This window comes from Diplodia seriata (assembly GCF_021436955.1).
Source record: "Diplodia seriata strain FDS-637 chromosome Unknown scaffold_12, whole genome shotgun sequence".
Classification (NCBI taxonomy): Eukaryota; Fungi; Ascomycota; class Dothideomycetes; order Botryosphaeriales; family Botryosphaeriaceae; genus Diplodia; species Diplodia seriata.
In genome coordinates, this window is record NW_027117319.1 from 1,061,230 (window position 1) to 1,076,658 (window position 15,429).

Genomic DNA, 15,429 nt, shown 5'->3' on the forward strand with positions numbered 1-15,429 from the left:
CACCCGCGGTGGCGGAGGCGGGGTCGCCCTACCTCGACGCCGTCATCAACGAGACCCTGCGCCTCAAACCCCCCGCCTGCGGCAGCCTGGGGCGCGAGATCGTCGCGCCCGCCGGGCTCACGCTGCCCGACGGCACGCACATCCCCGCCGGCGTCGTCGCGGCGGTGCCGACGTGGGCGGTGCAGAGGGATGCGAGGTGGTGGGGGGCCGATGCGGGGGTGTGGCGGCCGGAGAGGTGGGAGCGTACTGTCGGGGCGGACCCAAAGGCGGACGACACGGTCGAGGATTCAAAGACGGATCATGTGGTCGGGGATGTAAAGGCGGATGGTGAGTTGCCGTTTATACCGTTTTCGCGCGGCGCGGGCAGGTGTCCGGGGGAGAGGCTGGCGTATGTGGAGATGCGGAGGGTGGTGGCGAGCGTTGTGGGGCGTTTTGAGGTGAGGTTGGCGGAGGGGCAGGGGGTGGCGCAGTTTGATGAGGGGGGCGTGGATGCGTTTACGTTGGGGAATCCGCCGTTGCGGGTCGTGGTGGAGAGGAGAAGAAACGTTCGTTGATGGATTCATGTCTACGTCTGCTGCTGCCAACCCTTCTGCACATCGCTGTAGTAGGCCTGCACGTTCCACGACCGGTTGATCAGCCACTGCTCGACGCTCTTGCTCTCGGGCAGGTCGCAAATCTCAAACTCCCACATGCTCCTCTCGACCACGGGTTCCTGCTTTTCGTCCAGAACCTTCTTCCCCTTGGCGTCTCTCTTGTACTTGATCCAGACCCAGCCCTTCCGCTGCTGCAGGTCTTTGCCGTAGCCGTGTTCCTCCATGACGCGCTCCCAGCCGAGCATGGCAGCCGGCTCGTAGATCTTGACAGAAGACTTGTTCGCGGCGCGCTGCTGCAGCTCGCGGTGGTACTGCTGCCGGAAGTGCACCGTCGGATGCACCCGCTCGACCGTGTAGCCCGCCTCCCTGGCGTGGTACTCGCGCGGCGTCCGATCCGCGGGCGAGCCGAAGATCTTGTACATGGTCGAGTAGCTGTCCTCGATCCTGCCCCAGACCCAGTCCTGGCTGCGTTCCCACGCGCTCGTAGCATCGTCGTCTTCGCCGCCGGCTTTCTTCGGGCTCGACTTGAGCGTGGCCTCGATGTCGGCGAGCTGTGCTGCCAAGGCGACGTCGTTGAGCGCCAGGTTGGGCCGGATGCGGTCGAGCATCCAGGCATATGTGATGCTGGCCAGTTGTTCGCGGTCGCCTTCGGGGTTCTTGTTCCCCGCGTTCTCCGAGTTGCCGCCGCCGACGTTGATGTGGGCGCCGGGGAACCAGCACTGCACGAGCTTGGTCGTTTTGTTGCCTTCTTTGACGCACCAGAGGCACGGCGAGAACGGGGTTCGGCGTTCGTCGAGAGCGAGTGCCTGGTACGCGTGCAAAACGTCTGGAAGTTAGGCAGCGTTAGCGAAGTTGATTTGGGTGTGCAGCAGTGAGGTGGCGGCTTACTTGGGCTGAGGTCAGTATTGTAGAACTGATACGCCTTGCGCCAGCCCGAGTTGTCCTTCTTGAGCCAGTGGCCGAGATCCGGCACGCCGAGAGAGCCGACCGTATCCCAAACACCAATGATTTGGATTACAATATCCTTTGCCGCAGTGACGAGGGGCTCGGGGCTCTTGGAAGTGAAATTCTTCCAGAGCTCGGTTTGCGTGAATGGCTTGGAGAAATTCTCGGCTCGGATGTAGTTGCCATACTGCTCGAGGAAGTAGGGCATCAAGTAGCCCTGGATGATGCCGACCTCTTGGGCCAGACCGGCAGCCGCTCGCACTGTGTAGGCGCCCCTGGAGAATCCAAAGAAGTAGAGATGGTCTCCGGGACTGTAGTTGGACGCGATAAAGTTGTAGGCCTCCAGCACATTCTCGAGTAGGCCAAGACCCTGAGAACCTATACAAGTGACGGTCAGATTGGAGCCGAGGAGTCGAGAGTGGGGATCAGGGTGGTACCTTGTCTCGCGGCCTCTACAGAGGTGATATCACCGGTGCCAACACCGGCATCGTAGTAGACCAGCTGTTGCCATTCATTCTCATCGCGGTCCAAACCAGCCTTGGCAAGAACGCGGCTGAGGCGGGCAACGTTGGAAGGACACCCTTTCTTGGGATCAATCGAGGTAGCTGACTGCCACGTGCCGTCACAGCAAATGACAATCCTTTTCGGCTTGGCTGCCTGAGCGGGACGTGAGAAGAAGTCTTTGTCGTACGTGCGAACCATTGCGGCGGGGTGGATAAGGATAAAACCGACCTACTTGGGGCGATATATACATGGGAAATGGCGCTGGTCGACGCGTGGAAAGTTCAGCTGGGCAGGATTTTCACTGTTCAGCTGCAGTCCGCTTTGGGGTATGGCGTGTTAACAAGCGTCGTTGGTGAAGCTCGAAACAGTCGTCGACGACGCCGAGACCGGTCGAGAGCGGGGTAGATGCGCGGGAGCAGCGGCAGCGCGGGGCTATCCGCTGCCAAGGCGTCCGGAGATGCCGGGTCTAACTAGACGTGGTTGGTTGATGTCGCGGGATGGGTCGAGACTGACTGATTAGCCAAAAGTGGCTGGCTGATATGCTAGTAGTACTGACCAATCAAGTCCTCGCATAGGGCTCTTAGCGAAACTCAGCCCTTCGTAGAAAAAGGCTACTGTATATCGACCCTCCTACACAAACGAGCATTATCCATCGCTAGCGCCAACACCTGCGGCTTCCTCAACTCGAACGCCGATAAGCCAGCCAGCTCATCCCGCGTTGAAGCCACACCAAACTACATACAAAAAAAACAAAAAAAAAAAACTACATGCGAGGACAGCCAGCCAGCAGACCAATTAACCTTTCCGTTCTCCTGCGCCGCCCCTTCCACCAGACTCCACACTATACTATGGGTTGGAGCTCCCAACCAGTATAGATGGATGGAATGGTGAGGCCGGTGGAAATGGACGCCAAGTAGATAGGGCGCTGTAGAGACGCATATGATAGACAGCCGAAATAAAAAGAATGCCAGGCGGAAAGAGCTGGGACCTCTACACGTACGATTCTTCAGCTCTGGTGGTAGCGTGTGCATCAAGTGGGCAAGCTTCATTGTGAAGGGGGCCAAGACACAGAAGCGTTGCTGTGACCAACCAACGGAGTCTCTGGTGAGGACAGGCTCTGCATCGGCGGCCATGTCTTTCTGGATCGTGGGGAGCGGGGCGGAGCGGAGCGGGGAAGCATGGTGTAGATCGAAGTCCGACAAGCTAGGCCTGATTAGGTACAGGTGGTTACGGTCTCTCGGAACACACGTACTACGCAGTATTGCTGTGAGACTCGATCGCGTACTTGAACGGCAAACCTTTGCCAACGTGGGCAAAATACCTACAAGGGTTCTCGCTTTGTGTTTGCATCACGATTCAATGATTCATTAAGGTGTGAGTCATCTCTCTGTCCACCTGCTCCCGGTCAAGCAGTAGAGAGTTGACAGGCGCAGAGAATGAAGCAGTCACTCGGTCCCATCAGAGTGTCGATTAGACAACTTCCACGTACACCGGAACGTCAGTAATTGCGCAGGGTAGTGCGTGTACGTCAGCGCCTATGGCGAATAATTCAAGACACGCGTATGCGCCGAGAAGACGACAGAGAAGGAAGGGCATCACTGGCGAAGGGCTGAAGTCAGCAGTGTCACTTCCCATGGTTGAACCTCTGTCTTGTTTCTATCCATCTGTGCGGTCGACGGTGGGCAGAGCAGCTGACGTGATCCCCCTCCTTCACGTTCGGATGTCTTCGGAAATAAGGAGTGGATCAGTCAGCCCCCGCACGTCTTCTGTCGCTAAATGTTTGACGACCGCTTACGTTGGCTGTCGAGCATGATATCAGCCCAAGGAATCATCAGAGCGGGGTAGGCTTGGAGCTCACATGGCAACAAGATAGAAAGGTGCGTCCAGCTGGAGTGTTCCGTTCCAACTCGACAGAAAAAGACTTACACAATGACTGACACCAACACTTCAATCATCATCAAGCATGGCACCGTCATCACCATGGACCCCGCCCTGGGAGTCCTCCGCGACTGCGACATCCTAATCGAAGGCAACACCATCACCAAGATCGCGCCCAACATCACCATCTCAGACGCGTCCACCCCCCGCACCATCGACGCAACCAACAGCCTCGTCTCGCCCGGCTACATCGACGGCCACCACCACCTCTGGCAGCAACTACTACGATCCGTCGGCAGCGACTGGTCGCTCGCCGACTACGTCGTCGCCATGCGCACCTGCTTCGGCAGCCTCTACACACCCGCCGACGTTTACACCGCCACCTACGCCGGCGCCATCGACCTGCTGCACCACGGCGTCACCACCGTCGTCGACCACTGCCACGCCATCAACACGCCCGCGCACGCCGACGCCGCCATCTCCGCCCTCGCCGCCTCGCGCATCCGCGCCGCCTTCTGCTACGGCCTGTACGCCAACCCGCCGCTTCCCGCCTCCTTCTCCTCCCTCAGCACCGCCGACCCGGCCTTCACCCCGACCGCCCGCCGCGCCGACCTCGCCCGCGTGCTCGCCCAGCACTTCCCGCACAACAACACCTGGGCGCACCGCCCCCTCGTCCTCGGCCTCGCCGCCAACGAGCCCGAAACCGCGGGCGCCGCCGGCATCGCCGACGAAATCGCCTTCGCGCGCAGTCTGCGCCTGCCGCTGGTCACGGCGCACGTCGCCATCGGGCACTACGACACCGGGACGCTGCGCGTCGTGCAGGCGCTCGCGGAAGAGCGCGCGCTGGGCGCCGACCTGCTGTTCGCGCACGGCGCGGCGTGGACGGATGAAGAGTGCGCGGCGCTGGTGCGCGCGCGCTGCGGCGTCGTCGCGACGCCCGAGACGGAGTTGGCGATGGGCATGGGGCATCCCGTGGCGTTTCGGATCGTGGATGGGTGGGGGGATCAGGGGAGGGCGAAGGTGGGGTTGGGCGTTGATGTGGCGTGTGCGGTGAGTAATGATGTCGTGGCCCAGGCGAGGTTGTTGCTGCAGGCGCAGAGGGCGAGGGATAATGAGGAATTCGCGAAGAGGGGGAGGGGCCCGCCGCTTGTGTGTCCCAGGAAGGCGGTGGATGTGCTCAGGTTGGCGACGCAGGGCGGTGCGGATGCGTTGGGGATTGGGGAGCTGGTTGGGAGCTTGACGGTCGGGAAGAGGGCGGATGTCGTGGTGACGGCGTGTGAGGATGTCGGGATGGTGCCGGTGGTGGATCCTGTGGCCATGTTGGTGTGCAATTCGAATTCGTCGCATATACGGACGGTGTTGGTGGATGGAAGGGTGGTCAAGGATGGAGGCAAGGTGTTGGGTGTTGATTGGGAGACGTTGAGGGAGGACGTCAGGCAGAGGTCGGAGAGGCTGATCAGGGCGAGTGAGGCGATTATCCCCGAGTTGATGAAGGGTATCTCCAAGGAGGAGGACGATTTTGACGAGATTATGAGGAAGCTAAGTGAGGCTCTGGGGGCAGGCAAGGGGGAGCTTTAGTCTCCCGCTTCGATTGGCAGATTTTTCACGGCCGTGATAGTCTTTGACCTATTACTTTGATTGTTCAACGACTTGGACGATATAATAGCGAATGTTTGGGGTCTCAATATGTTCAGTCACTGTCACAGTATCTTATCATTAACTATCTTTCATGCCGCAAAGACAAGACCTGTGATTACTATGTTGAAATAAGGCAGTATCAGAACTCCAAGAATGCAACCGAACACCAGCTAATTCAAGTATACCGTCTTGAATTGAGGATTAGACTTGACCCACTTGGTAAGGAAAACCCACCCAATGCTAATTCGACGTGCCACAGGTCCATCCCATTCCGCAAGCATGACATGAACGATTGGTATTTGCAACAAAGCACTCCCTTCTGAGTCGAGATATGAGATATCAAGACCATCCGAGCCCAGAATCGTGCAGATGCGACGAATTTCCTCTTCGCTATGGGAAACGCGCCCGCGCAAGGTCCGTAATTCTTTCCACATGTTTAGCTTGACAGTATCATGGGCGAAACACTTCTTGACTGAGAGCAAATGGATATTAGAAAAAAAAAGATCCGATAGACTAAGGTAACCAGCGGCGAGTGCAATTAACTCGTGTTTGCCGGATATCGGAAGTTGGGCGACCGCCTTCATTTTGTCGTATTCAATCCTCTCAATCTGGCCGACAATTGATCCACGATCATCAATGACCGTTGTACCAGAGCGTAACAGCGTAAACACGGAAACTTGAGCTCGTCCGTGAATAGCGCATGGATCAAACTTTAGGTCGTTCTCTTCGCTCTGCTCTTGCAGCAATGGAAACGAAAAGCTACTTCCCGCACGTTCGCCCAAGATGAAGTCGTGCTCAAGGTTGGCCAAGCTGCTCCAGTTTGATTCGAGGTACTCTCCGAGAGCAGAAAATGTATGTTGAGTAAGACTTGGACCGGGCCAACTGGCTTCCATGCAGCCTTGACTACACGCGATTCCAAAAACGAGTAATCGAGTGCTCGTGTCGCTGTTCCGACTGAACTTGCCATATAACTTCGGGCTGGTTGATTGTCCTTCTGCGGCGGTAAAGGTAGGGTACGTTTTCCTATGTTCCCCGTATTCACGTCCAAATGTATAGGACTTCGAATTTTCCGCTTTCCAATCTTGATTTTCGTGTTCTTTACACCAAGTGTCTCGGACCGGAACAAGCTTGAGAGGCTGTCCAGTTTCGAAATCTTCTTCTAGGAATTTCCAGGAGACCAGTGTGCCAGCATACCCACCAGAATGCGGGTAAGATACCCTTCCGTGTACTGAAGCCCATGACCATCTTGGAAGAGATACTTTCTTTGAGTTTGAAGTCCCGTACCCCTTTGCCAAAGTATTGCGCCAAAGAAGTGCGCGATCGAAGTTTGGCCTTGGCAACCCGAAGCGGAAACCATCTCGTCGGGGAAGAAGCACACTCAAAATTCCAGCCATGGCGTCGAATATGTCGGAGGAATAGCTGAGATTGCGACAGCTATACTGATACACGTGGCTTGTCCACTCGTGAAAACTCCAACCAAAACGTGCCAAAGATGATCCCTCGAGTAAGTGAGGAGAACGCAAGCTTCTTAGGAGTGAGTGAGAAGAACGCACGCTTTTCAGGACATCTTCTTCTTTACCGTGGTTTTTGCACTGGAAAAATGCCTGAGCGCGGCTAAAGTAGAGCTTTCGCCTTGCAAGAACGGCTTCCTGATACGTCCAGCCCCGCTTGGCCCAGGCAGAATTTGAGATGAGAGTCTTAGCTTTTGGGAGTTCGTTCATGAGCGTTGATCCATTGATCTCGATTCGCTTCTGGATGTCTTCGGATCTTTCCTGCATACGTGGGATGCCCGTGTCCGCATCTCCATCTAGAACGATGATAACCAATTCGGCGGAAGAGTAGATGTTTGCCATTGCGTCGATTTGTTGGTGTTTGTTATCGTCATCATCCTGGATGATGCAAAGTCGATCTACCCAAAGATACTCTGTCCCTAGTCGTATACAGGCCTGGATTGCGTCCTCGATGGTTCTAGGGAGTTGAGAAGCCTGTAACCCTCCATCTTCTTCTAAGCTCGATATGGTCTTTTTCGTGGCAGTAAGCGTTGTCGCCTTTTGGTCCAGGCCCCACACATAACTCAGTGCTACATAGCGGCAAACTTTGCTCGTCTTGACAATCTTCCTCCGCCTAACATCTATCACTCGAAAAGACTTTGGTGGTTCAAGGTATTTCTTCCCGCATTCGATGTGATTCTTTTCGCAATCGTTGAGCCATTCACTCAGCGTGCGCCACTGAGGGGTTGCTTGTACACTTGGCGGAGCATCTCCGTGGGAAAAGTGCATTGGTTGTAAGACAAATGGGTCGTTATCGATGTGTACAAGGGAATGGAGGTGGCGCCAACCCCGTGTTCCATGTTCGAACGGCCGCTCGAACGTTAGTACGAGCTTGCCACCAGACAGCCTACGTGATCGGAATGGTCCCTCTAATTCTGTTTGATGCCGGATGAGGTCACAGAACTCACAGCCCTCCGAAAGCTTGAAAATCTCTCCCGGCTTGATTTGGAGAGTGAGATGTGGTCGCAATTTGGGATTTTCTGTTTTCAGGGATAGGTCCGGACTCCAACAGCAATCTGCGAGGTGTCGCAGCCGCAGGTGCTCACACATGGGACAAAGGTTCCGAGGATGATCTGCAAGCTTGGGACACTTCGAACATTCTCCGTGGAAAATTTGTTCGACTTCACTTTTCCTCAACTCCGTGTCTTCAAACGAGAGAGGTTCCATTTGGACACAGAATTGGCATTCGTTCTCCTCCAAGTCCGTGCCATCGTCATTTTGCCGACTCGAAGTCATGAACAGAGTAGCCCTTGCCCAAGGGGAGGGATCGTTGCAACGACTTGATGGTGCTTTTGGTGTATGCCCGTGGCGCTTCCCGACGATGAAAAGCTGATGGAATGGAGCTTGATCGCTGATGGTGATAGTGGGAACGAGTTTGGCCGAGAAGCTGAGTAGGGTTGAGGAGCGGAAACTCTGAAGGAAGATGTCGTCGGGGCGAAGGTGTCCAGTCCATGTTCTGTTACACAAAGAGCGGGGTAGCCCGATCTCCTTACGAAACTTGCCAACAAATTTCTTGGTCGGAATGCCACGTTTGTAATCTCACGTATGGGAGGCCGCCCCACGGGATTTTGGACGGGGCTGTTCTTGCCTTGCTTGACGTGGTGGCCTACCAGCGGCAACAGCTGCGCGCGTTTCCCGCGCGCAGCTCAGCTTCAGTTGAGAACCTCACATTCCGTAGCGCGCGAGGCTGAAAAACGAAGGCTACAAGCGAGCGGGACATGGTGGTGGCGGGTGCAAAGACTGTCTCTGCACTTGGCGTAGCTTTTTGCTGTTACTTAACATGACTGAAAAATGACTTCATCGCATCAGTTTACAGGTTGTGGATGGTCCCTTTTTGCAATGAATCAGACCTCGCGTGGTAGCAGAGCACCGCCGACAGCGCCTGAGGCAGCGAACACCCGGCGAGCGGGCGAACATGTGCCTAAGGCAGCAGCCGCCGGAGATTGGTTAGCCCCCACCCCGCCCCTCCGTCCGATCCTCATCCACTCCACCATCACCGGCCTATCACCATCCATCCGCTCCAGCGCATATACCGGGCTCAACCGCGCCGCCGAAATCCATCCCACTCTCCATTCGCCCGTGACCGACGCATCCGCCTTCCGCCCGTCCGCGCCACCGATAAATACCCATCTTCAGCGCCGCGTGCAACACAAGGACGTGCACACAGAGCAGCCCGGCGATGAAGAGGGCAGCGACTTGGCTGCTGCCCGGGGCGAGGGTGAATCAGTGCTAGCAGCGTCTGCGAGGCGAGCTCCTCAAGTGGAGATAGACGTTTCTTGCTACTGTTTAGCATGGTCGCTCATCATCTCGACAGACGGTGACCTTGGATAGATGAGAGGATACCCAGTGCGTTGGTGTCGGCAGCATCGTTGCAAGGCGTATCCGACTCTGATTCGTCCGGAGCTTACCGAGCACGTGTGTTGACGCATTGCAGGCTCGCTGAAACGGGTGAACAGAGAGACAGAAGAGGAACATGATAAACCGCTGCCCCGCATGGAGAACATACAAGGCAACCAACGAAAGCGGGTAATTGACAAGGCTGTCGTTTATGGGGTGATGTACCAACAGGTTGCGAAGTGCTACTGATATTTTGCAGGCTATTGGCTGGCGCGTGGAAAAAGGCGCAGGAAGGCAACGCTGAACACGGTCGCACGAGAAAGGGCGGAGTCTTCTCTGAAACGCCCCGTCTTATACTCCGCGCTACATTGCCTCTCCATCACGTGCGCAAACCGGTTCAAGCTCCGAGCGTAGAGGCACATCAACGGTGGTACTGTCGCAGCCCGACTCTGTGTTGCCGGATGCCTGGCGTGAATATCCAGGCAAGCCAGAGATGGCCGCCGGCAGCTCCTACGTGTGCAGATCAATCCCGAGGATGGTGCTACCTGCGGCGCTGTAGGCAACCACGGTGCAAGGCTGAGAGGACTCTTTTAGCACCTTTAATTCCGCCCCAGGCCCCCAAACTTACAGCCCTGGGTACCCACAACTATAATTCGCGACCGAGCCCCTTGGAATAGAAGCCCCCTTCGCACTCGATAGTCCCAGATGCTATAACCTTGCAAACTACAACCATCATGGAGCAAAAGCAAAGACTTGGCCACGACCACAGCACACTAGAGGTTGATTACAGCGCACAATTACCCGAAGTAAGCCTCGGCAATGATCTACTGCAGGTTACACCAAACAATGACCTGCCAGAAGTGAGGCCGACTGGCGATTACCCAGAAGTTTTGGACAACCACGGAATCCCTGGCACCAGCAGGGCATCAACGAAAAAGGCGACAACCTGCGGCATACGCCGGAAAGCATTCTGGCTTGTGCTCCCCGCAGTAATACTCGCCATCATTGCTGTGGCCGTAGGAGTGGGCGTTGGCCTAGGTCGAAAGCAACAAACCACCGGACAGAGCGACGACAAAGGTAATGCCACGACCAGCGGAAGTAACAGCACAGATACGACATCACAACCTGGACGCATCGCCTCGTTCTCACGCCTCGCCGCCGTAAACTACACAGACAGACAGGACCGAGACCATTCCCAAGTGTACTACCAAGACGCCAACCTCGACCTCTGGATGGCCGACCTCGACACGACGGCCAAGACGTGGAACTTCACCAAGACCAACACCACAGGAATGAACCCCAAGAATGGAACAGCTATCTCAGCATACAACTGGCCTTGGCCGTCGGGGGCGCAAGTAAGTGCAGCCGGAACAAATCCCCCACACCGCGCCTCCGCCCTATTCCACAAATCCCCACACATCGCGACACTGACACCAACCCCGTCCACCAGCGCTGCGACTTCCACATGCGCTTCCTCTCCACGACCAACACGATCCGCGCCCTCTACGCCAAAGACGCCCTGCAGACCTCCCCCTGGACCTCCCCCGCCGACGTCGACAACATCTGGCAAGCGACGGCGGACTCATCGCTCGTCCTGCACGGCGGCGACTGCGGCTCCGCTTTCTGCGACAGCATCGACTTCATGGTCTACCGCTCCGCCAACACCGGCAACCCCCTCGCGGCGGCGTACCCGTACAACGACCCGGGCTTCGCGACCGTGCCGGCGAACGGCGGCGACGGCGTGGTCGCCGACAACGGCACCGCGCTGGCCAAGGCCCCGATCCCGCTGGTGAAGAGGAGGAACGACACGTTCCCGCGCGACGCCGTCTACCTCGCTACGAATGACGGCAGTTTGACGGAGCTGTACTACGCCTCCGGGCAGCCGTGGAATGTGACGGACATGAGCGGTACGTATTGCGTTCGGGTGGTGGTGGCGGTGCTGTCGGACGCACGTGGCTGACACCAATAAACACCACGGCGCAGCCCCGAACATGACGCTGGATCCCGGCAGCCAGATGGCGGCGCTGTCGTACATCGACGCCCACGGGCTTCTGTACGTGCAGGTGCTGGCGACGCGCGCCGGCGGAGGCGCCGCCGTGGCGTACCTGGACGGCGCGCCCGAGGGGGGCTGGGCGTCGAACGCGTCGGTCGCGGGCATGGAGGGCGTGCTGCCGCTCTCGCCCATTGCGGCGTCGCAGATGGGCCGCGTGTATGCGCTTGAGGCGGGGGAGGGCGGGGGTGCCCCGGTGCTGGTGGAGTGGGTGAGGACGGCGGAGGTGGGCGTCCCGACGTTTGAGCGGGTGGGGGTGGTGGATACGACGGTGGTGTGAGGGTTGGATGCCTGGTATCGCTGAGCTAGCGGGAAGAGCTCGCGGTATCCTTTCACAGCTGCCTCGCATCCGCTGAAACATCGAGACGTGGACGATGGCCCACTGTAGAACGTGACGTAGATTTAAGCAGGGCTTCCAGTCAATCTAAGAATTGGTCAATCTGAACCAATCTCAAATTAGAATCTAAGATTTCGTTTTACTTACCCAATTTGATGGCTGAATTGTCAACCCAATTTCGTCCCCAAAAGTAGTTAATTAATTCAATTAATTCATCTAATTCGATACTAAGCCTATCTAGGCGAGCGCTAGCTATGTATAGCTAACTTTCGCGTGGCGTAACACCGCCATACCTCGGTAGCGGCTTAACACCGCGGCGGCGACGGCGGCGATAGCAGTAGTAGCAGCGGCGGCAATAGCGACGGTAATAGCGACGGTAGTAGCGGCGGCGGCGGCGGCGGTAGAAACGATATTACGCTAAGATTCGTAATACTAGTAGGCGGCGGCGGCTTAACACCATGCTAAGAATCGCGACTCAATTACCTGGGTAAATTGCAATTAAACCAATCTAGAATTGCCTAAAGTCTTGGCAAGTCAATTCGTCACCAAATTACTTGCAATCTGATACTTTAAATCGCTTGAATTGATTGAATTGATTAACTGGAAGCCCTGGATTTAAGTTTCAAATGCGTATATTTATATCCGCATCTTCTAGCCGACCACCTATCTCAAGTAAAAGTTTTATGCGGCAGATGCTATGGAAAAAATTCTCTTCCAGTCCCGCTCTCCTTCCCCACGTCCCCGCGCACCCTCACAGCAACCTCGCCTAATGAAGCCCCCTATACCTCTCCACCGCACCATCCTTCGACAACGGAAATTGCGACAACGCCAGGCAGCTACGCCGACAAAGACGGCTAGCTGGGCCTCGATGTCCGCATCGTGTAACGAGAGTATGCATTATGCATATGTTCGAAAACAAACAACAGACTGGATGTAACAGTGCCGGAGGAAAAGCCAGGTTCGGGCTTTTCGGAACCTGCAAATCATTCGATGGGACGAGAGCGGTGGAAGGCTTTAGGCGGAATTTGGCAGCAAGTTGTAAGCAATGTTGGTAAGAACGGCAATGGTTTGGATGGATGGCAGCTCATTTCAGATAAATTTGAAGCCCGAAATTTCCTACACTTGGTTCTGTTCCAGCAGCACTACCACCGCATGTTGCCACTCTTATAGATCCAGTGGTAGAATGACAAAGAATGTCAGAAGTTGACAACTCCGCTAGACTAGTACGCATAACGAAATTGACGAATGGAAACGTCTGTCAGGCCATCGCATAGAACCTCCGACCCATCCGATGCCTGATCAGTGCAGGAATCGGGTGGTCCATACTCGCGGTCCCGCCGCTTGTTTTCAAGAACACACAAACAATAGTACAGACACCCCGTCGCCACCATGACCGCAAAGCAGCACAACATGGCACCCATCCCGAGGCCGTAGTGCGGCGCCTGGCTCTCCAAGAAAAAATGCGGCCCCACAATATTTCCCACAGCTACACCAACCACGTCAGCGAAGGGCCACGTGCTGCCTCACCAAACACAGGAACCACACATACCGTAGAACGCCGCCGCCGAAACCGACACAAACCCCTTCTTCGTCGCGCCCACCACATTCGACGACTGCAGACTCAACGCCATGACCCACGGCACATTCCAAAACCCCAGCAGATAGACGCCGGCGAGCGACGCATCGCGGTGGGCGCTCGGATCAACGCCCTTGACGACGGCGGCGCCCGCCATGGCGACGCCGCTCGCCAGCACCCAGAAGACGCAGCGCAGGTTGGGCGCGCGGAGCGTGACGGCGGTCAGACTTGCCTGCGCGGCCATGGCGACGGCGGCCTGCGGCGTCGCGAGCAGCACGGTTTGGGCGCGCGAGAAGCCGTAGCCCGAGATGATGAGCGGGTTGAACTGCGTGATGCCGGCGTTGGCGATGGCTTGCGCGGTGAAGAAGGTCGCGGTGACCCAGTACTTGGGATCGCGGAGGGCTTCGAGGATTTGGCGCCAGCGGATGCCCTGGGGTGCGTTGGCGGGGTGGGCGGGGGTAAGTGAGGGGCCGTGGACTTACGGTGGGGGATAAGGCTGAGGTCTGGTTCGGAGCCGCGACTCTGCGCGCTGCGATGGGGCGTTCCGACGCGGTCAGGAACCAGGCTGTCGAGGGGGAGTCGGGGAGGGCTAGCAGGATGAGTAGCCCCATGCTGATGGTGGCGGAGCCGTAGATGATGAAAATATACTGCGGCGATGTCAGTGAAGTGCCCGGGTCTCGGTCGGATTCTCCCTATGCAAGACGTACTCTCCATGTTGGTAGCGGACCACGGATATTTCCGATGGCGTAACTAAGGATGCCAGCAAATGTCCCGGCAAATGTGTTTGCCCAGAGAGCTGTCCGCAGCGGCTGCTCCTCTCGTCGATACCACGCAGAGTTGATGAAAAGAAGGCAGGGAAGCATAGCTGCTTCAAACGCGCCTTGGAGGAAGCGGAGTGTGGCGAGACCTGCGAAGTCGTGGCACACAGCCAGCAGGGAGAAGCAAACACCCATGCCACAAAAACAAGTTCCCATGTATTTTCCTATCGGGACCTTGGAAATTATCCACAAGTTTGGAAATTCCATAAACAGGTATCCGAAGTAGAAGGTGCTGCCAAGCCAGCTGTAGCGTTGCTTGTGCAGGTGCGTGTCGTCGACCAATCCGTAGACTGCAGCGTAGGGAAGAGCGTTCTGGGAATCTTTGTCAGCATCAAACATCGGCCAACGCTTGTTCTCCGGGCGGGTGGACTTCATCGAGAAATGCCAGCGTCATGCCGAGAGTCACGAGCGGCATAATCACGAGGTCGGTCTTCCATAGAATCTTCCGGCTCGTCGGCGCGTCAATCTCGTCATCGCTTCCCCCCTTACATGAGTCCGAATTGTCGATGGTCGCAACATCGGGAACTTTCTCGCAGTCGGACTTGACACTTTCCATGCTGGAACACATATCGAAAGAAGGCGAAAGGTACACAGTGTCAGAAAAACTCTTGTTCTTCTCGCTCAGATAAGTATGCCAAGAGGCGAGGGCGTCGAAAGCGTAGGGTTGCAACTCGGGATCGACAGACATTCCAGCATTGCAAAGGACGCCTTGATGTACGTAATTCGTCATACCCGCTGAACCTTATCGCAAGGAAAGCCTCTCAACAATCCACTCATGTCCATAGCAACGGCGAACAGAAGGCATCCCTTCGAGGACTTCTGCGTAGACTACTCGTCTTGGGCAAGCCGAATCCGTACACAATGCAACAGTGACAGCGAAACGTTTCCATCGACGCATCAGACGACAAATTTTTTTCCTTAGTGGAAGTATACTAAGCAAGGCCCGACCTCCTGGATCCCGTACATCGATCGAGGAAAAGGGGGAGAATCTGCGAAGGAAGTCTCGGTAGCGACGCGACTGCCCGGATTGCACCACCCGCCACATTCCCCTCGGAAATTCTAGGCTAATACAGCCATACAATCCCCTTCCCCTCCCTCTTTCCACATCTTCTTCTCAACGCGTAGGTTTCCTGAGGCAGAACTTGTGGTGAAATCTGTGTGAGGCTCTAGATCATCAGTGAAAGACTGAAACACCGGTGATAC

The 15,429-nt window shown here is 56.4% G+C and overlaps 4 protein-coding genes across 4 annotated transcripts; 2 read left to right on the forward strand and 2 right to left on the reverse strand.

Moving 5' to 3' along the window:
* Positions 1–565: 565 nt before the first annotated feature.
* On the reverse strand, positions 566–2,240 carry SLS55_010439 (uncharacterized protein; the record flags this gene model as incomplete). Its single annotated transcript, XM_066781821.1, has 3 exons — positions 566–1,419; positions 1,482–1,916; positions 1,976–2,240. 3 exons carry the CDS (start codon positions 2,238–2,240, stop codon positions 566–568), a joined length of 1,554 nt encoding a protein of 517 aa, XP_066628104.1.
* A 1,782-nt stretch (positions 2,241–4,022) lies between these two features.
* SLS55_010440 (uncharacterized protein) lies at positions 4,023–5,498 on the forward strand (the record flags this gene model as incomplete). Its single annotated transcript, XM_066781822.1, has 1 exon — positions 4,023–5,498. One exon carries the CDS (start codon positions 4,023–4,025, stop codon positions 5,496–5,498), a length of 1,476 nt encoding a protein of 491 aa, XP_066628105.1.
* Positions 5,499–10,677: 5,179 nt separating this feature from the next.
* SLS55_010441 (uncharacterized protein) lies at positions 10,678–11,775 on the forward strand (the record flags this gene model as incomplete). The annotated part of the gene is made up of 3 exons (XM_066781823.1): positions 10,678–10,800; positions 10,896–11,352; positions 11,429–11,775. 3 exons carry the CDS (start codon positions 10,678–10,680, stop codon positions 11,773–11,775), a joined length of 927 nt encoding a protein of 308 aa, XP_066628106.1.
* Positions 11,776–13,028: 1,253 nt separating this feature from the next.
* SLS55_010442 (uncharacterized protein) lies at positions 13,029–14,601 on the reverse strand (the record flags this gene model as incomplete). Its single annotated transcript, XM_066781824.1, has 4 exons — positions 13,029–13,052; positions 13,434–13,838; positions 13,891–14,055; positions 14,116–14,601. 4 exons carry the CDS (start codon positions 14,599–14,601, stop codon positions 13,029–13,031), a joined length of 1,080 nt encoding a protein of 359 aa, XP_066628107.1.
* Positions 14,602–15,429: the final 828 nt, after the last annotated feature.